Source organism: Hypanus sabinus, chromosome 12, assembly GCF_030144855.1.
Source record: "Hypanus sabinus isolate sHypSab1 chromosome 12, sHypSab1.hap1, whole genome shotgun sequence".
Classification (NCBI taxonomy): domain Eukaryota; kingdom Metazoa; phylum Chordata; class Chondrichthyes; order Myliobatiformes; family Dasyatidae; genus Hypanus; species Hypanus sabinus.
The window spans coordinates 27,560,489-27,582,510 of record NC_082717.1 but is presented as its reverse complement, the minus strand read 5'-3'; the positions used below and the strand labels follow the sequence as shown (position 1 = coordinate 27,582,510).

Genomic DNA, 22,022 nt, shown 5'->3' with positions numbered 1-22,022 from the left:
TTGGTCATTATTAGCTTGGAAAACCCATGCCTGTGACTATATTCTTCCTCACTGAGGTCCAAGCAAGATGTGGTTGTTTGAAAATGTGGAAGTCTTTTGCCTCCTATGCCAAGTTGCCCAACCCACTTAGTGGCCAACCATTATCCATTATCACACTTATGCCTTCCATAATGGACTGATGTGATCATGGCTGAACATCTCAGCATCTGAATATTAAAATATGCAAATCCTAATATCTTTACCTCATTTTAAGAACTTTTCGAAGCATTTGAGCAGAATGTCCTTTTAAACCGTGAATAATAAAACCAACCGGCATCCAGTTCAATGAGACCATTCAAAGAAAGTCATAGTGTGAAAGTTGGTCTACTTTATGTCAGTATGGATGGAAGTAATAATGAAGAAATAACAATTTTTTTTAACATGAAAGTGGATTGGGAAAAGCAGGTCAGTACTGGACCTCAAGAAAGAGAATTTGTAGAATGTCTAAGGGATGGCTTTTTGGAACAGCTTGTTGTTGATCTGACTAGGGGATCGGCTGTGCTGGATTAGGTGTTGTGCAATGATCTGGAGTTGACTAAAGAGCTTAAGGTTAAGGGACACTTAGGGAACAGTGATCACAATATGATCAAGTTCACTTTGAAATTTGAGAAGGAGAAACTAAATTCTAATGGGTTGGTATTTCAGTGGAATAAAGTAAATTACAATGGCATGAAAGGGGAATTGGCCAAAGTTGACTGGAAAGGGACACTAACAGCAAGGACAGCATAGCAGCAATGGTTGGAGCTTCTGTGAAAAATGAGGGAAGTGCAAGACAGATATATTCCAAATAAGAAGAATTTTTTGAATGGAAGAAGGACACTGCCGTGGCTGACAAGTGAAGTCAGAGCCAAAGTAAAAGTAAAAGGGACAGGGCATACAAGGAAGCCAAAACTATTGGGAAGAGAGAAGATTGGGAAGCTTTTAAAAACTTGCAAAAGAAAACTAGGAAGGCCATTAGGAAGGAAAAGATGAATTATGAAAGGAAGCTAGCGAATAATATCAAAGATGATACTAAAGGCTTTTTTTAAAAGTATATGAAAGGCAAAAGAGAGTTGAGGGTAGATATAGGACCAATAGAAAATTATGCTGCAGATATTGTAATAAGAGACACAGAGATGTCATATTTTGCATCGGTCTTCACAGTGGAAGATATCTGCAGTACACTGGACATTCAAGAATGTCAGGGAAGTGAAGTATGTGCAATGAAAATTACAACTGAGAAGGTGCTCAGGAAACTTAATGGTCTGAGGTTGGATAAATCTCCTGGACCTTATGGAATGCACCGTTGGGTTCTGAAGGAAGTAGCTGGAGAGATTGTGGGGGCATTAACAATGATCTTTCAAGAATCGATAGATCCTGGCATTGTACTGGATGACTGGAAAATTGCAAATGTTACTCCGCTATTTAAGAAGGGTGGGAGGCAGCAGAAAGGAAACTATAGACCTGTTAGCCTGATATCAGTGGTTGGGAATTTGTTGGAATTGATTGTTAGGGATGAGATTACGGAGTATCTGGAGGCACATGACAAGATTGGCCAAAGTCAATATGGTTTCCTGAAAGGAAAGTCCTGCCTGACTAACCTACTGTAATTTTTTTGAAGAAATTACAAGCAGGGTAGACAAAGGAGATGCAGTAGATGTGGTGTACTTGGATTCTCAGAAGGCTTTTGACAATGTGCCACACATGAGGCTGCTTAGCAAGGTAAGAGCTCATGGAATTACAGGAAATTTACTAGTATTGGTGGAGCATTGGCTGATTGGCAGAAAACAGAGAGTGGGAATAAAGGGATCCTATTCTGGCTGGCTGCCAGTCATCAGTGGCGTCCACAGGGGTCGGTGTTGGAACAGCTGCTTTTTACAATGTATGTCAATGATTTGGACAATGGGATTAATGGATTTGTGGCTAAATTTGCTGATGATACAAAGACAGGTGGAGGAGTGGGTAGTGTTGAGGAAACAAGAGAACCTGCAGAGAGACTTAGATAGTTTAGGGGAATGGGCAAAGAAGTGGCAAATGAAATACAATGTTAGAAAGTGTATGGTCATGCTCTTTGTGGAAGAAATAAACAGGCAGACTATTATTTAGATGGGAAGAGAATTCAAAATGCAGAGATGCAAAGGGACTTGGGAGTCCTTGTGCAAGAAACCCTAAAGGATAACCTCTAGTTTGAGTTGGTGGTGCAGAAGGTGAATGCAATGTTGGCATTCATTTCTAGAGGTATAGAATATAAGAGCAGGGATGTGATGTTGTGGCTCTATAAGGCACTCGTGAAACCACACTTGGAGTATCGTGTGCAGTTCTGGGCTCCATATTTTAGAAAGGATATACTGACATTGGAGAGGTTTCAGAGAATTCATGAGAATGATTCCAGGAATGAAAGGGTTACTGTATGAGGAACGTCTGACAGCTCTTAGGCTGTATTCCCTGGAGTTCAGGAGAATGAGGGGGGACCTCATTGAAACATTCTGAATGTTAAAAGGCCTGAACAGATTAGATATGGCAAAGTTATTTCCCATGGTAGGGGAGTCTTGGATAAGAGGGCATAACTTCAGGGTTGAAGGACGTCCATTTAGAACAGAGATGCGGAGAAATTACTTTAGTCAGAGGATGATAAATCTGTGGAATTTGTTGCCACAAGTGGCTGTGGATAGGTTCTTGATTAGCCAGGGCATCAAAAGGTATGTGGAGAAGGCAGGGGAGTGGGGATGACTGGAAGAATTGCATCAGTCCATGATTGAATGGTGGAACAGACTCAATGGACTGAATGACCTACATCTGCTCCTATATCTTATGATTTTATAATATCTGCTGATTGGCAATCAACGTTTTACTCACTAAGTCAACTACCAAAAGGAGTCAATGTTGTAAAGGATCCTAAAAGGCAATAAAAGTATGGAGAATCTTAGAAATTATCAATAGGAGAAACACACAATATTTTAGGTCTTCGTCTGGAACTCAAAACATCAACACTCTTTCTGTAAATGCCATCGGCCCTGCTGAGCATCTCCGAAAGTTTCTGTTTATAGTTCAGAGGCAGGTATTGACTCAACTACTGTATTTCCTTACAAGAGTGATGGAACTTTCGGGGTGGCACTGTAGTGCAGTGGTCAGCGCAACGCTTTACAGCACCAGCCACCTGGGTTCAATTCCCGCCGTTGTCTGGAAGGACTTTGCACGTTCTCCACATAACCACATGGGTTTCCTCCAGGTTCTCCGGTTTCCTCCCACAATGCAAAGACATACCGCTCGGTAGATTAATTAGTCATTGTAAATTATCCCATGATTATGCTAGGATTAAATTGGGGGATTGCTGGGCGGTACATATCAAAGGGCCAAAAGGGCCTCATTCGCACTGTACCTCAACAAACAAACTTGAAAAAAAAACATCTTCTTATACATATTGTCTTTTGTTGTGATGTGCATGGTGACACTTTAAAATTTATTGCCCATGTTTCACTTTCATGAATCTCTGCACTATCTGAAGATGCACAGCAGGGAAGAAAGGAGGAATTGATTCAGAAATGTCTTTACATTTATCTGAAAATCAAGGCACAAAAAATCAAAGACTCGTGAGGATGCAGAGACTGTTAGACTCAGAGTTTGCAGTTTGTGGTTAAGCCTAATCTTGAAGAACGTCCACAAAGCGATCTGACAGTTTTTGTGATGAGTTTTTTACTCTTTGATGCTCTCATTCTTCTGAACTGTAATAGTAGAGAATCAACCTGCTTAATCATTGTCTCATAGGACAACCATACCATACTCAGGATTGAAGGATCATCCAAGTGAAACTTCTCCGAAAGATGTTAAATGAACTAATACTTTTCCATAGATAGTGGGATCAAAGTTCACAGAACTCACTACTGTCTTGTGCTTTACCAACTCTGATACCTTGACTCCTTTAAAAGAAGGACCAACTTTCTCCCTGCTTTTCACATTACCTGTTGATTGTTTCTCTGCATTTAAATGATAGCCTGTTCTTTTATTCTTCCTTGCAAAATGGAAAATTTCATATGTCTCTGCATTAAACTCCATTTGCCTGCTATTTGCCCACTCACCACCAAGTATCTCATCTAACCAACAAATAAGAACAGATTATTAATAAATGCAGCACATCTGAAAAAATTGTAATCTAACTAATTAAGCAGTACCAATATATCTCTGTAAACAGTACTCTCCTTCCACATTCACATCTATTGTTTTTTGTGTTCATTTGCAAATCTGGCTTCAGTACATTGCCTTCTATTTTCCAAGTCTGTAATATAAATTTCAAACAATATTCACAGTGATGATTGCTGTGTTACCCACAGTCTGTCTACCTGAAAATTACTCTGTTTCAATTAGGTCATCCCTCATTCTTCTGAATCCCAGTGAATATAGACCCAGAGCCATCAAACACTCTTCATATGACAAGAAGTTCAAACCTCGAATCATTTTTGTGAAACTCCTTTGAACACTCCCCACCCAGTTTCAGTGCATCCTTTTTAAGGTAACAGGCCCAAATATGCTCACAGTACTCCAAATGCAGCCTTACCAGCGCTTCATAAAGTCTCAACATTACATCCTGGCTTTTATATTCTAGTTGCCTTGAAATGAATGCTAACATTGCATTTGCCTTCCTCACCACAGACTCAACATTCAAATTAACCTTTAAAAAATCCAGCACACTGTTTCCCTAGTCCCCTTACACCTCAGTTTTTTGCATTTTCTCTCCAATTTCAAAACTGTCAACCCTTTCATTTCTTCTACCAAAGTGCATGACCATACACTATATGTGGCACCTTGTCAAAGGCCTTCTGAAGATGCAAGACCACAATATCAACTGATTCTCCTTTGTCTATCAAAGTACTCCAACAGATTAGTCAGGCAAGCACTTGCCTTGAGGAACCCATGCCGACTATGGCCTAGTTTATCATTTGCCTCCAAGTATCTTGAAACCACATCCTGAATAATTAACTCCAACATCTTCCCAATCACTAGGATCAGACCAACTGGCCTATAATTTCTTTCCTCTGCCTCTCTCCCTTCTTGAGGAGTGGAGTATCATTTGCAATTTTCCAGTCTTCCAGAACCATTCCAGAACCTAGTCATTCGAGAAAGATTAATACTAATGCCTCTACAATCCCTTTGGCCACCTCTTTCAGAATCCTGGGCTGTACACCATCTGGTCCAGGTGATTTATCTACCTTCAGACCTTTCAATTTCCCAAGAACCTTTTCCCTAGTTATGGTAACTTCACATACTTCATGACCCCTGACATTTGAAACTTCCACCATACTGCTGGAGCCTTCCACAATGAAGATTGATGGAAAATACTTATTCAGTTTGTCCTTGTCCTTGTCCCCCATTTCCACCTCTCCAGCATTGCTTTCCAGTGGTCCAATAGAAGACAATAAGCCATAGGGAGAAAATTGGGCCATTCAGCCCAATGAGTCCACTCCGCCATTTCATCATGGCTGATCCCGGATCCCATTCAACCCCAGACACATACCCTCTCACAATTGTTGGCCAGAAGAAACTGCAGTCTAACCAAGGACAGGGGAAGCAGACAAGCCAGTTGTCTTTGTTTCCCCCTCTTTGTGGACTCTAAACTGATTCTTGCTCTTAGCTAATCTAATCAGAGCAACTGAATGGACACAGGAAGCTTCAGGTAATGTTCTGCTAAACCTGAGACCATTCTGAAACGAGTAGCCATTTGTTACGTAAAGGCCGTGGACTCTGAACTGATCCTTGCTCTGGGACAATCTAGTCAGAGTGATAAACCTGAGACCATTCTCAGAGGAGTAGCTACTCTGTAAAATGCAAGACCTGCAATCTGTAATCTCATTAGACTCTGTCTGGGTTGCCTTATTTTACTAGCTTGGACCAGTCAGAGTGTAAAGGCACAAATGCACAAGGCTGGGTTGGGCAGCACCATGAAACAATATGGGTTGTAGCCCTGTACAATGACCTGTAAGAGTGTAACCCTAGGTAGGTCAGGAGACCTTGAGCCAATGGGATGGAGATCCAATGGTTCAATTGATGAGGAACAGTACAAGACCCAGGAACTCCAAATACGCGGGGGCGAAAGCTCCCCAGCAGGCAGAGACCAACCATCGCGGATAAGGAGGGCCCCACGGACACATGGAGATCAGGTCTACGAGGAATACCTGGCTAGCGTAGACTCCTTTCCTGGATTTTACCTTTTCTTTTCATTGACTGTTCATGGAGTGTCAGTGAAATCTAGTAGGCAGCACACAGGTAGATAAGAGTGTGAACCCACGTGCTTTTTAGTAGAAGCAGTAAAAGTTACTTGTTGGTGAATAAGGATTCTCTGTGCCTCGCTGATCATTATTACAAGGGATGATTCTTGTAACACCATATCCCTTGATGTCTCATCCAGTCAGGGATCTATCCCATGGACTTGGCCTCCAGTGCAGTCTGTGGCAGAGCATCCCACAGACTCACCACTCTCTGGCTAAAAAAAAAATCCTCCTTACTTCTGTTCCAAAAGGTCACCCCTCAATTTTGAGGCTGTGTCCTCGAGTTCTGGATACCCCCACCAAAGGAACATCCTCCCCACATCCACCTTATTTAGTCCTCTCAACATTCTTTACACTTTATGTATCTGAAGAAACATTTGGTTCTCTTTAATACTATTGGCTAGCTTACTTTTGTATTCCATCTTTACCTTCTTAATCTTTCTAAGTTGCCTTATGTTGGTATTTGAAACCTTCCTAATCCTTTAACTTCCTGCTAATTTTTGCTCTATTATTTGCCCTTTCTTTGGCCTTTATGTTGGCTTTGACTTCACTTGTTAGTCACGGTTGTGTCATTCTCCTTCCTCTTGGAATGTATACAACCTGTGCCTTCCGAATTGCTTCCCGAAATTCCAGGCCTTGCTTCTTTGCTGTCATCCCTGCCAGTGTTCTTTCTCAATTGATTCTGTCCAACTCCTCTCTCGTGCTTCTGTAATTCCCTTTACTCCACTGTAATATGGATACATCCGACTTTTGTTTTCTCCTCAAGTTTCAGGGTGAATTCGATCATATCATGATCACTTTCCCCTGAGGGTTTTTTTTACCTTAAGCTCTCTAATCAATTCTGGATCATTGCACAACCCCCAATCCAGAACAGCTGATTCCCTAGTGGGCTCAACCATGAGCTGCTCTAAAAATCCATCTCACAGGCATTCTAGAAATTCCCGCTCTTGGAATCCAGCACTAACCTAATTTTCCCAATCTACCTGCAGATTGAAATCCCCCTTGACTATTGTAACATTGCCCTTTTGACTGGGTTACCTTCCAACAAATTTAACTGTTACCTTGCGACTAAATTTTTCTGGAAGCTTAAGCATCTACTGATTCTTTGATCCACTCCAGTTGAGGCTCTCTCAAAAAACTCCACTGAACTTGTCAGGTACAACTTCTCCTTCATGAAGCTGTGTTGACACTGCTTAATTAATAAGGTTACAATTTTTCAAATCAGACCATTAGAAATAGGAGCAGGAGTAGCCCATCTGGCCCATCGAGCCTGCTCCGCCATTCAATAAGATCATGGCTAATTTGTCCATTGACTCATCTCCACCTACCAGCCTTTTTTCCATAATCCTTAATTCCCCTATTATCAAAAATCTATCCAATCTTGTCTTGGGTATATTTACTAACAGCCTCCATTGCTTCATTGGGCAGAGAATTCCACAGATTCACTATTCTCTAGGAAAAGCAGTTCCTCCTCATCTCCATCCTAAATCTACTCCCTGGAATCTTGAGGCTATGTCCCCTAGTTCTAGTCTCACCAACCAGCGGAAACAACTTTTCTGCCTCTGTCTTATCTTTCCCTTCATGATTTTAAGATAGAGGCTTTTTCTGAATTCCAGCGAGTACAGTCCCATGCAACTCAATTTCTCCTCATAGTCTTATCTCTGGAATTAACTTGGTGAACCTCCTCTGCACCACCCCCTAAGCCAGTATATCTTTTTTCAAGTAAGGAGACCAGAAATGCATGCAGTACTCCCACTGCGGCCTCCCCAGTGTCCTGTACAGTTGCAACATAACCTCCCTGCTCTTAAATGCAATCCCTCCAGCAATGAAAGCCAACATTCCATTTGCCTTCTCAATAGCCTGCTGCACCTGTAAACCACCCTTTTGTGATTCATGCACAAGCATTCCCAAGCCCCGCTGCACAGCGGCATGCTGCTATTTAAAAAAATTATTTAAATATTAATCTGCTCTTTCATTTTTCCTTCCAAAGTGGATGATCTCACATTTACTAACATTGTACTCCATCTGCCAGACCATTGCCCACTCACTTAAACTATCTATATCTCTCTGCAGATGTTCTGTATATTCCGCACAATTTCCTTTTCCACTTAATTTAGTATCATCAACAAACTTAGATACACTACTCTCGGTCCCCTCTTCCAGATTGTTAATGTACATCACAACCTGTTGCGAGCCCAGAACCGACTCCAGCAGCACTCCGCTCACCACTGATTGCCAACCAGAGTAACACACGTATATCCCGACTCTCTGCCTTCTGTTGGTTAACTAATCATCTATCCATGCTAATACATCACCCCCAACTCAATGCATCCTTATCTTATGGATAAGTTTTTTATCCAGCACCTTATCAAACGCCTTCTGGAATCCAAGTAAACAACGTCCTTCTGTTCCCCTCTATCCACTGCGCACATTATATCCTCAAAGAACTCCATTAAGTTTGCCAAACAAGACCTGCCTTTGCTGAATCCATGCTGCATCTGCCTGATTGATCCATTTCTTTCCAGATGCCTTGCTATTTCTTCCTTAATGATAGCTTCTAGCATTTTCCCAACAACAGATGTTAAACTAACTGGCCTATAGTTACCTGCCTTTTTCATACATCCTTGTTTGAACAGTGGTGTGACATTTGCCATCCTCCAATCCATCGGAATCTGCCCAGAATCCAGAGAATTTTGGTAAATTGTCACCAAAGCCTCTACTATAACCTCTGTCATTTCTTTCAGTACTCTAGGACGCATTCCATCAGGATCAGGGGACTTATCCATCTTCAGGCTCGCAAGTTTGCTCAGCACTACCTCTTTAGTGAGAACTATTGCATCAAGGTCCTCACCTCCCATCACATCCATAACATTTCTCTTTGGCATGTTAGATATGTCCTCCACCGTGAAGACCGACACAAAATGGTCATTCAAAGCCTCTGCCATTTCCTCAGTACCCAATATCAATTCCCCCTTCTCGTCCTCCAAGGGACCTACATTCACATTAACCACCCTTTTTAACTTAATATAATTATCAAAACTTTTACTATCCATTTTTATATTTTGTGCTTGTTTACTTTCATAATCTCTCTTCCTTTTCTTTATTGCTCGCTTAATGGTTCTTTGTTGCTTTTTAAAGTTTTCCCAGTGTTCCAGTTTCCCACTACACTTGGCGACTTCATACACACAAGTTCTAGTTTAATGCCTTCTTTTATTTCCTTAGTTTTCCAAGGCTGGTTCTCCCCATCCTTACTATCCCTGCTTTTAACTGGAATATACTTCTGTTGAGTATCATGAAAAATCTCTTTAAAAGTCTTCCACTCTTCCTCAACTGTCCCACCATATAGCTTGTGTTCCCAGACTACTCTAGCCAAATTGTCCCGCATCCCATTGTAGTCTTAGATCGAACTATTGCACTCTCCATTTGTATTAGAATCTCAATCATACTGTGATCACTCTTTCCAAGAGGATCCCTAACTACAAGATCACTAAGTTTACCTGTCTCATTGCACAGGATCGGATCTAAGATAGCACATTCCCCAGTAGGTTCAGTAACATGCTGTTCAAGAAAGCCACCGCTGATGCATTCCACAAAGTCCTCCTCAAGACTGCCTCAACCAACTTGATTCACTCAATCAATGTGCTGCATTTGTTAATAATCTATTTTTATTTTTCCTTGCTGGTTAAATGTGACACTTACTGCTTTGTCTTCCTCCTTTTTTGAGTTGTACATCATCGTGGCAGTTTTTCTATCCTCTAGCACTTCTACAGAATCTCTGGAAGTTTATAACTTATGTAAACTCTTTGTACCCATTTCTTCAGGGATGCTAGGATGCAAGCCTTCTAGATCACAATTATCTGATTTCAAGTCTCTAGTGATGGTATTGATACTTAGTCCTTCCTCATCATTTTCTATTGGTTGATGTTCATTTGGAGTTCCTTTTTATTTACTCATTGTCCCATTTTATAATCCTCACTAATTTACCCTTTATTGTTTGTTTTCTCTCACTTTATAATCAACTCTATGTCATTAATTAATCTACATCTCACCCCTTTATAAATGCTTCATACATGAAAATATCAAATATTTAAGTTTGCTATTTCACCCTTTTTAAGTCGTGTCACAACCTTATTTGTTTACAAGCATATCTATATAAACTAATCTTGTTAAAATGCAGTGGTGTAGTGGCATCCACACTGGGCTTCGAGACGAGTGGTTCTGGCTTCGAATCTGGCCAGCTTCTTGCATGCTTTCCATCTGTTCTGGGTTGAGAGTCGAGTTGGCAACTCGGCCTCATAAAAAACAGCCAAATGCTAAAGAATCGGCAAGGTTCCTGCCCGATGTGCCACAAGGCACGAAGAGGAATAACAACAACAATGATCTTGTTAATATTAGAGGCAGGCTGGAAGAATTCAACCCGAAACAGGTGCCTTTTAAAGACCATAGAACAGTACAGCCCAGAAACAGGCTCCTTCAGCATATGATGTCTGTGCTGAGTACGATGCCAAATTAAACTAAACTAATCTCCCCGCACATGATCCATATCCCTCCATTCCCTGTATGTTCATGTGCCTGTCCAAATACATCTTGCGTGCCGCTACCATGCCATCCTCCACAGGCACCTAAGCACCTAGCATGTTCTGAGTATAAAAACTTACCCTGCACGTTTTCTTTAAAATTTTATCATCGCACCTTAAAGCTACATTCTCTGGCTTTTGACACCTCTGCCCAGGGTGAAACAATTATAACTATCTGACCTATCTATGATTTTATAAACTCCATTAGGTATCCCCTCAACTCTGGTTCCTCCAGCTTCCCCTTATAGACAATATTCTGGAATTCAGGCAGCACCCTGGCTAATCTCTTCAGCCCCCTTCTGCAGGATTTCCACATCATTCCTGTAATGGGGAAAAGAGAACTGCACACAGTATTCCAAATATGAACTAGCCAAAATTATGTAAAGCTGCAACATGACTTCCCGACTCTGTGCCCAATGAAGGCACAGCTAAAAAGAACACACACAAAATGCTGGTGGAACACAGCAGGTCGGGCAGCATCTATAAGGAGAAGCACTATCGACGTTTCGGGCTGACACCCTTCGTCAGGACGTCGACAGTGCTTCTCCTTATAGATGCTGCCTGGCCTGCTGTGTTCCACCAGCATTCTGTGTGCATTGTTTGAATTTCCAGCATCTGCAGATTTCCTTGTGTTCACAGTTAAAAAGAAATTTGGGCTGGGATATGCAGTGATTTTCCTCTTTGGCCACACCACATCACAGACCCAAATAGCATTCTGCACAGAACAACCTCTATCATTCAAAGTGTAGTTTATTGTCACATGCACAAGTACGTGCATGCACTTTTGCCATGAAAATCTTACTTGGATATAGCATCGTATAAGCAGCGCTCACAAGAAAACAAGAGTAAGTTATAAATTACAGATTTTTTTTTAACAAGAAAACATTATAGGAACAAAATTAAACCCAGTGCATTTTAGTAAATCTTCTGACTTAGGACAGTAAGAAAAATGCAACCTATCTGGTAAGAGATTTATTCTCAAAACTGAAGCGTCTGAAGCATCTTCAAGTTACTCAGAAATTAGTCTCCATCTTCAGTTCTTTTATTTTTTGTTGTCTAAGGTTACAAACTGAATCACACAAATTCTTATTTATATTTATAATGCTGTCAATAATGAGCAATTGAAAGCCAAGCATTGAGAGATTCTGAGTAAACAAAAATGCTAATCCAGCACAAGGTTTCTGGAACAAATTATCGTCACAACCGTTGAAGCAGATAACATAAATGAGCATCCTCTGGGAAGTAAATAATGAATATATGTGAGATTGTACTTGATGTTGGTTAGCTCAGCCTCTTTTCAATAAATTAGCAGTAGAAATACAAACACAAGAGACTTTGCAGATGCTGGAAATCTTGAGCAACACACGCAAAAAGCTGGAGGAATTCTGCAGGTTAGGTCGGTTTTATGGAGAGGGATAAACAGTCGAAGGCCAGGACCTGATGAAGCTTCTTGGCCCAAAATGTCAACTACTTATCCCCCTTTACAGATGCTGCCTGACTTGCTGAATTACTCCAGCATTTTGCGTGTTACAGTGGAAGTACAATCCGACACCAATTTTCCCTTTCTCCTAATGATTAAATGTTTTGTCGTAGATTAACTAAAGCCATTAATGGCTCTTCTTCAGAGGAAACGGTGTTAAAGTGTCAACAGAGATTCAGACTTACATCTGGGTCATTTAGTTCAGGGCACAATGCACTACATGCCGTGTCTATTGTAATTGATCACTGATAGAAGGATATAGATTTCAAGCCATAGAGCAGATATTAGCTCAGAGCTGATTAGTTACAGGGTCCACATGATTAATTTAAGTCACCTCAAATAATATTTACAAGCTGCATTTGGAGTAACCGTGGTGCAGTGATTTTATTTAAACTGGGATTTGCAATGTATATGACATTATGTGGCGACCCATTTCCTGGCGCATCCGAACCGACTCACAATTAGATAGCCTACTGGTGGTGAATTATGTGGCGACCCATTTCCTGGCGCATCCAAACCGACTCACACGCGAAAGGTCCCCAGTAGGCTATCTAATTGTGAGTCGGTTCGGATGCGCCAGGAAATAGGTCGCCACAATAACAACAATAATACGGTGGGGAGGCTTGCAGAGAACCTGTGACTTTACAAATTAACCATGAATTGGTGAAATGAGATATAATGTACCAGCAATCTATGTTAGATAATTATAAAGATAATAGTAAGATCTAGGGCTAAAACATTTAGATCAATACAAATAAAGGAATTTCACAATGTGATTCGTTTGCCAAGTCCCATGACATAGGAACATTACAATTCTTTAGATAACGAGTGAAATGCTTCTTAAACTTACTGTGAGGCTTACAGAAGCAAAAATTATAGGGAAAATAGCATAGGCAGATAATAACAATAGAAAACATTCTTATATATCCATAATTTTTGCTGAAAAATTAATGAGTGTGGAGAATAAATGACGTCAGATTGAATAATTCCCTCCATGGTTAAATAAATCTGCTCAGCATTCTCAGAAAAAAAAGAAATTCGAACTTTCTAGAATTAGTGCCTGATCTCATTCACAAGATAAACTCTGTTTATTTTCAGATAAAGTTCAAAATATTAAAGCATTATTATACGTATATTTGTTTTATAAAACGCAGAGAAAAACTATCAAAGTGTAAATAGAAATCTGATTTTGTGTGCTTCTTTTTCAGCAATGTATGATCCATGACTGAACGGTATGGATAAGTGAAAGATAGATGAAAGTGCCATGTCTCTTTGCCTTGCAGTAATCTTCTTGAATTAAAAAAAAAGTGCTTGACCTTTTCTGTAACATCAAGGATAACTCCCCAGAGATTCCAGAGCTCTGAGCAGAGGAGAATATTTCAGTACTGAAAACACAGGCAGAAATTCCCGAGTGGATAAAATATTGCTTTTGGCAAAATACAGGATATAGATGAAGTGGTTTTGAAATGTGCACAGTGGGCAAAAACAAGGAATATTGTGAAGTCTTTTGACCAAAAGAATCTACTGAAGGAGGCTACTCACCCGCAGCACCTGATCTGCCATTCACTCCAGGAACAGAAGAATCAGTTTCTAACATCTCTTCAGGGAAACTGGAATCCTTACTCAGATAGGCTTTGCCTCCTCCACCTGCTGCTATCACTAGTGGGACTGGTTTTCCCTTGTCCATCTGGAACATTTCAGAGACCAAGTACAATGTTAAATATGATTAAAGGAAATTAAATGAAATTTATTTTTGGCATCTGGAAAGTTTTCTCTAGTTCAAAGTCTGAATTAGGAAGTTATCAGTGCCTGCAGAAGTGAGAATTTGTTTTTAAAATGAAAAAAAAAACACTATTTTAATTATTTGGACCATTCATATATAAAGGTATTCTTGTTACTGAAGGTTGTGTGATACTAGGCTACCTGCAGATTGGTGAAGAGTAAATACTGCCAACAGTACAGCACAGTACATGTCTTTCAGCCTTTGAAACCTAACTCAAAGATAAATCTAATCATCCCCTCCCGTATAGCCCTCCATTTTTCTCTCATGCATGTGCCTATCTAAGAGTTTATTAAATGTCACTAATATAGCTGCCTCTACCATCACCTCTGGCAGTGTGTTCTATGAACTCTGTGTAAAACAAAACCTCCCTCTGCCATCACCTCCCCCAAAACTTTCTCAAAAAACCTTACAGTTATGCCTCTCGTATTAACCATTTCTGCCCTGAGAAAAAGTCTCTGGCTGTCCACTCTATCTATGCTACTTATCATCTTGAACACTTCTGTCAAGTCACTTCTTAACCTACTCCTCTTCAAAGAGAAAAGCCATAGCTTACTCAACCTATTCTCTTCAGACGTGTCCACTAAGTCAGGCAACATTCTGGTAAACCTCCTCTGCGGCCTCTCTAAAACTTCCCCAAACTTCCTATAATGAGGTAACCAGAACTGAACACAATATTTCAAATGTGGTTTAACCAGAGTTTTACAGAATTGCAATATTACCTCGTGCCTCTTGAACTCAATCGCCCAACTAATGAAGGCCAACGTACTTAGAATATTTCAAAGCACTTGACCGTCAATGATATTCTTCTTCAATATGGTGTAGCAGTAGTTAACTAGGTCATCAAACCGAATAAAAGCATCACTGAACAAATCTCAAACACGCAAACAAATCCGTTCTAGAGGACACAAGATTTTATGAGTTATAAAAATTAAATAAGAATTTTACTTTTAATGGAAATGCAGTTCACTAAGCATTAATTTGCTAGAGTGTTTAGAGTAAGGGTTGTAAATTTAGTGACACAGTTGGCTCCACAATACTAATCTATTCTTGCTGTTATGGTTGAACATAAAAAGGAATATTGCTTACATTACAAAGTGCTGATTAGACTTAATTTGAAAAGTTCTGGCCAGTTTTGATATTCCTTCTTGAGAAAATTACACTTGACTTAAAGTACATTTTGTGGTGATTCACAGAAATAAATATAAAGTGTACCAAGAAAGAGACTGAAGTGAACAGGAAAGGTAAGGCTAAACAGTTTGAGATGTTCACAGCAACAGATGGATCTCACTATTCTTCAGTAAGGTAGGGGAATTCACAACAAAGCAACATTGGCTTCAACTTATTAACAATCGACCCAGAATAAATTTTCTGCACAAAGTAACGAAGATATGAAACAATTGCCTAGAAGGTCACAAATATAAAATTAATTGAATTGCATGAAAGGAATCAATTAGTTATAAGATTAAGGCACCTTTAATTGTACCACAGAATAATAAAGTGAGTAATTCAAAACCCTGCCAGTTCTTTGGGTGAAATGTGAGCAGTCACTGTGACAAATCTTTCACTGGCCTTTGGCCAAACTCTTCTCTTCTAACAGGGGATTCACTCCAGTCAAAGTCATCTCCAGAAAATGCACCCTTTGTTTTTTTGTAAAGGTGTATGAACGAAGAAGTTGGTTCTAGCATGCCTGGAGGAAATAAGTGGTTAGATGATGAAATTTTAAAGTCAGGCATAAACTGAGGGAAAATGCTGAAAAAGCCATTCATGCAAACAAATAAAAGGATACAACTGGATTTTGACTGTAGTATCTATTGGTGAATCCCTGTAGTGTGACGATCAACAAGACATACAGCACTTAGGCACGTATATATAGCAAGGGTGCTGAAGACTTGCTCAGTACTGCGCAGGTCAATGTGGAGTGGAGAGCATATTTGTAAATCTGGAGGGAGCAAAGGATGTTTGGAATGATGAGGGTGTGGGACAGGTGGCAGAGGAGGAGTGCCAGGGGCGGGGGGGGGGGTTGGGGGGAGGTGGGTGGCATGCGGGTTCGAACATACCCTGTCCTGAGGCACCAGGCAATGTTACTTGATTCCAGACAATGGATTTATTGATCATTACAGAATGTGTCTCTAGCGCTTCCTCATCCCTCCCCTCTCCCTTCCCCTTTTCTTGATCTAGAGGAACAAGAAAGCTGCAATAGGTTTTATTTTGTATTCTAAAGTATGGAGGGGAGGGGAAGTCAAACTTCCCAACTTGCAGGAGTGCAGCAGGCGGGGTTTACCCACACCGCGGTACTGCAATCACATTCCTCTGGACTGATCACCAGATGTTCAACAGAATTTAGGATTGAAGAAGGAATGATATTTCAGGTTAAAGGGAATCACCACGAGGATGACCACTGGTTCAGGAAAGGTTCACTGGAGTGATTATATATGGAGGTCAGTAAGTTAAAACCACAGTTAAGAAGTGAAATTGTGTTAAGACTACAGAGCACATATTTTGTAGCATTCCCTATCATGTAATCTTTAGTATATTTCTGTAATAACTTATGCCACATTATTTACTGTTACCATATGTTATGTTATTTGTGCTGTATGCTTAGTCTTAGTAAACTTTTGAAGAGGTCCATGTTGAACTCTAAGCCTTAATTAGTTTTAAACTATCATAATGAGTTCAGAGAATAGATGCACAAGACAGCCACCAACACATTCAGGGGCTTTATTGGAATAAGTACTGTGGAAGGGCCCCTGAGCTCACGAGCTGTCAAAGCTCAGAATCAGCTGAGACCTCCTAAAAAAAGTGTGAAATCCAGTGAAGAACAGTATAACACACACTTTTAAAAACTGCTTCAGAACAGACTTAAACTAACTATGTACTCCAGTCATCTCTTTAATGGGAACTGATTTCTTCCATTTCATTGAATGGAGTGCTGTCCTTGTTTTCCATTTAACCTTGCACAGGTTCAAGCGAGCAGATGTCCCACCCTGAGAGATGGGAAGCCTGTGGACGTTGTGATGCTCCACTGCAATACGAGATTGTGCAGCGGAGGAATGGCTGACTGTTTGGTGGAAGATGTCACCACCATCTGAACTGGGAACGTTGCACCTTATAATAGTGTGACTCGAGCATAATGAGGGAAAAGAGGTGGAAAGAAGAACGATGGGACCTGTAGACATTGAAGGGTGGGGGAATGAAGCATAGAGGAAGTTGTAGGAGATCTAATATAACGCACTTGTTTCACAATGGAATGTTGTTCCTCAAATCAAATGAGGAATTACATGTCGATAACTGTTCTTCACTAGGACCACTATACCAGTGCTTGACTGCATACACAACACTCATAACCCTTATCATACAGTCTTGCATTGTGATACCTTTGGACTATTTGTGGTTCAATGTAATTAGTTAATCCAGTGTTGCAACAAATATCTTTGTTACTTGTAAGTTAATAACTTTCTCAAAGAAGACAAGGCTATGGACATGACAAGATTCTAAAGTTTTCGATGGATATTTCTTGGATAAACACTTTGCACCATGTGAAAACTCCAGAATGTTTTTCAGAGGAATAATTCCCTGAGCATGTAGTTATTACATCCCTAACCTCCCTTCTAACCATATATGACTAATTACATGGGCACAAGTGACATCTTCTGGTGACATGCTTTGGAATAGGTAGACAGCAATCATCCCTTAAGGAGGTGATAACTTCAATCGGTGACATTGACTAGCATTTTGATTGCTATAACTAAGAGCGATCAGAATGGCCAAGAAGTTGTCCTGTTAAGAGCTGCCTCTGAAGAAGCAGGTAACTGCCCACGAGCGGCATTAATCCGACTGAAGCTTCCGAATCGGCAAGCTGCCATGAAGCAATATGAACACCGCTGTCTCATGATCAACTGGCCTATGGATTCTGATTGTTCTGCCCATTCTGTAACAATTTCTGTCAATTTTTCCCAGAGGTTAAAACATTATTTTTATTTACAGAATCATCTCCACATTTATCCCAGCACAGTCTGTTAGTGAATCAATACCCATTCGTCAGGTGCCCAAGCCATTCAGTCCTAGTACAAACATCTCAGCTGATACATTTAGGTGGCTGACCCATTTAGGTGTATTTCTATCTTGCAATTGTTTTATTTCAACAGCTCTTATTTATAATTATTGTTCCTCTGTTACTTGTTGGAAATTACTTTTCCGAGATACGCTAAGACCAAATAGATTCTTTAAAAGTAGAGAAATAGTGATGACCACAAACTAAATTAAATTGTTTATAATTTTCTATTACTCAAGGAAGTATTGACATTTATGGTTGCTATACAAATATTTGCAGCTTTACTACCATTGCTTATGTTTATTGTTTAATAAATTTATTGGACAAACTGAATTGCTGTCTCTTAATCAGCTTCAGGAATGCTCTTTCCGACTCGTTTTCCCTTTTTACTATCATCCACTTTATGAATGGTGATGACATTGAAGCTGTTGAATTCTCTGAGTGCAATAGATTTTTATTCCATTGACTTAATTTAATATAATAATACCTGTGTTTTTGTCCTTTCTCATTCTTTGTAACTGAGTGGCCACCTTCTTTCATTCTGTCTTTTCCAATGTTCAATTGAGAGTGAGAACTTAGCTCTCCTATTGTATTATTCCTTGTTGAACAGTGCTCAGAAATTTATCCAGGAATGGTAGCATTCAGCCTGCTCTATTACAGCCAAAGCTCATTCAATTTTTTCCAAAATCCAATTTCAAATCAATGAAAGCTATATAATGCACACTGACATTACAACATAGCATAAGTTCCAGTGCACACCCTGCTATTGATTCCCCTTCTCGTTTGACTTTAAAGATTAAAGATTAGCTTTATTTGTCACATAAACATCAAAGCATACAGTGAAATGCATTGTTTGTGTCAAATTAAGTCAGAGTGGATTGTGCTGGGTAGCCCGCTAGTGTCTGCATGTTTCTGATGCCAACAGCTCAGCAACCCCAACTGTACATCTTTGGAATGTGGGAGGAAATCGGAACACTCAGAGGAAACCCACGTGGTCACAGACAGAACATACGAACACCTTACAAACAGCCAATAGAATTGACCCCCAATCGTACAGCTGGCATTGTAAAGCATTGTGCTAACCACAACAGTACTGTAACGCCTGACTTTGAGTTCTGCTGATCAAACCTTTTGATTTTCCTTTCTGCGTTCTGTGTTTGAATTTATGTATTTGGCAACACTTAACAGTAAGAATAGGAACACTTGCTGATTTTAACAATGCTGAACTCCCTGAACTTCCTGAAAATTTAGCAAGTTAGACAAGTTGCAGGTATAGAGAAAAAAAAAGAGATAGGACAACTACCAAGAAGGACAAGAAGTGCAGACAGGTGTGGCAGGAGTTCCCTAAATATATTCCCCTTTCAAACTAGTATATTGCTGAGATTTCATTTAGGGGAGGATAGCTGTGAGGAAAGCACCAGCAGGGAAGAGGAAGGGCAGCAAGTGCACAAAAACAGGCAACAAATGATAACGACGGGGCGACTCAGTAGTGAGCATAACAGACAGGTATTTTGTTTCTGAGAGTGAAACTCTGAAATGGTGAGACTCCGGGATGGTTTGTTACCATCTTGGTGCCAGAGTCAAGGTGACTTAAACCAAACACAGAACATTATGTTCTGTTGGCCTTTATTACAAAGGGAATTGAGTACAAGAGCAAGGAAATCCTTTTGTATTTGTACAGGGCCCTGGTGAGACCACACCTGGAGTATTGTGTACAGTTTTGGTCTCCAGGGTTAAGGAAGGACATCCTGGCTGTAGAGGAAGTGCAGTGTAGATTCACAAGGTTAATTCCTGAGATGTCCAGACTGTCTTACACAGAGAGGTTAGAGAGACTGGGCTTGTACACGCTGGAATTAAGGAGATTGAGAGGGGATCTGATTGTAACATATAAGATGATTAAGGGATTGGACAAGATAGAGGCAGGAAATATGTTCCAGATCCTGGGAGAGTCCAGCACCAGAGGTTTGAGAATGGGTAGGTCATTTTGGACAGAGTTAAGGAAAAACTTTTTCTCCCAGAGAGTTGTGGGGGTCTGGAATGCACTGCTTCAGAAGGCAGTGGAGGCCAATTCTCTGGATGCTTTCAAGAAGGAGCTAGATAGGTATTTTATGGATGGGGAATCAAGGGATATGGGACAAGGTAGGAACCGGGTATTGATAGTAGATGATCAGCCATGATCTCAGAATGGTGGTACAGGCTCGAAGGGCCGAATGGTCTACTTCTGCACCTATTGTCTATTATGAAGTGGGAGGGAGAACAACCATTGGTCCTAATGACATAGGTAGAAGAGGGGATGTTGGAAGTCTTGAGGGACATTAAGGTGGATAAATTCCAGGGCTTGAGCAAATGAATATTAGGGCATTGTGGGAAACTAGAGAAGAAATCACTGTGGCCATGGTGGAAAATTTTGAACCTTCCTTGACCACGGGTGAGATAGGCCAATCACATTATCACAGGCAGCAGAACAGGAACAGAAACATCAACTTTTAAATAGCTTTTTAAACATTAGACAGGGAATTAAAAACATGGAAATATGAAATGTCATTATAGTGGAAACTGAAAATTATAAATAAACTCTTTTGATTGATGTTGCTTCATGCAACTAAATGGAAAAAACTCTGTATATTTAAAGGCTAAATCTATGTTGGCTCTAGTGATTTCCCTTGGCTTTCAGTGGTGCTAGTTCTAGGCAGATTAATCACCAAGGGTCTGCTGTATCATGATAAAAACTATTATTATTATTTCTGCATTTCACAATAAAATATAGAAATTTGCAAATTGCAGACAATAGCATGAAGTAATAACAATGAATACTGGAAGCTTCACCATGAGTACCAGTCATCTTGTTTATTATATCATGTAATTAAACAAATTATTGATGAGTTTTCATCCATAAGTCTTTTAAGTTGGGCATTTTGTTTTTACCATGACATACTATAATCGTGGTGTCACAAAACCATTTCCATATTCACTTTGATTTAATTTGTTGACCACTATGGACCACCTGCTTTAAGTGGCTTCAGCCTTTCTATGTCTCAGTCATTGCTTGTAATGTGAGTGTATCTTTGCATTCTCTTTACTTGCTTCTTCTCTTTCATTCAGCAAGAGATTTTAAATTTCTTGCACTTAAATCCAGCATTCCAGTGAAATACTGGAGATTATATTAATGTTTTCATCTATATGAACTGACAGAAAAAGACCAAATGAAATATCCCCAAATAGCTAAAATAGAAAAGTGATCTAAAAATGTCAATAAAAATTTAGCAATCAAATGCATTATTCTGAAATGAGAAAAATCAGATTCATAAAGGTTATAAGGGCTTAAGAATTCCATTAAACAAGGTCATCAGAGATTGATAGACCCATCCTACCCTAATCAGAAACAAAACAGGTGTGTGCTTAGTATTTTAGTTAAGAATAACTTTTGCATTATGTTATATGATGATGTAGCTTTGATGTTAAATTAATCCCAGAGGGTTAACTTTAGTAGCATTCAAGCGACTAATGATGTGAATTAGGTTTATTATCTAGATGAATGCAGAACAGAAATACATACTTGCACTGTACCATGCTAATTTGGCCAAAAGAGATATGATGGGGTGGAAAGGTTGCAGGAAACAGCCTTGACCAGACCTATTGTGGTGAACTATATATATGTCTGGACACACCCCTCTCCTGACTGCTCCTGTGGCTCCTCCCACAGACCCCTGTATAAAGGCGGTTGGAGGCACTGCTCCCTCCCTCAGTCTCCAAGATGTTGTGTGGTGGTCTCTTGCTGCTAATCGTGATCTCTTGCAGCTAATAAAAGCTTATCGTTCGCCTCCCGTCTCCAAGAGTTATTGATGGTGCATCA

The 22,022-nt window shown here is 40.1% G+C and overlaps 1 protein-coding gene across 1 annotated transcript in view; it reads right to left on the bottom strand.

The window, feature by feature from the left end:
- Nucleotides 1-22,022, bottom strand: part of LOC132402717 (ALK tyrosine kinase receptor-like) — a 324,081-nt gene that overhangs the window by 92,210 nt on the left and 209,849 nt on the right. Inside the window, exon 7 of the mRNA XM_059985678.1 lies at nucleotides 13,878-14,022. Coding sequence (XP_059841661.1) covers nucleotides 13,878-14,022 — 145 coding nt within the window. The remainder of the gene's footprint in view (nucleotides 1-13,877; nucleotides 14,023-22,022) is intronic.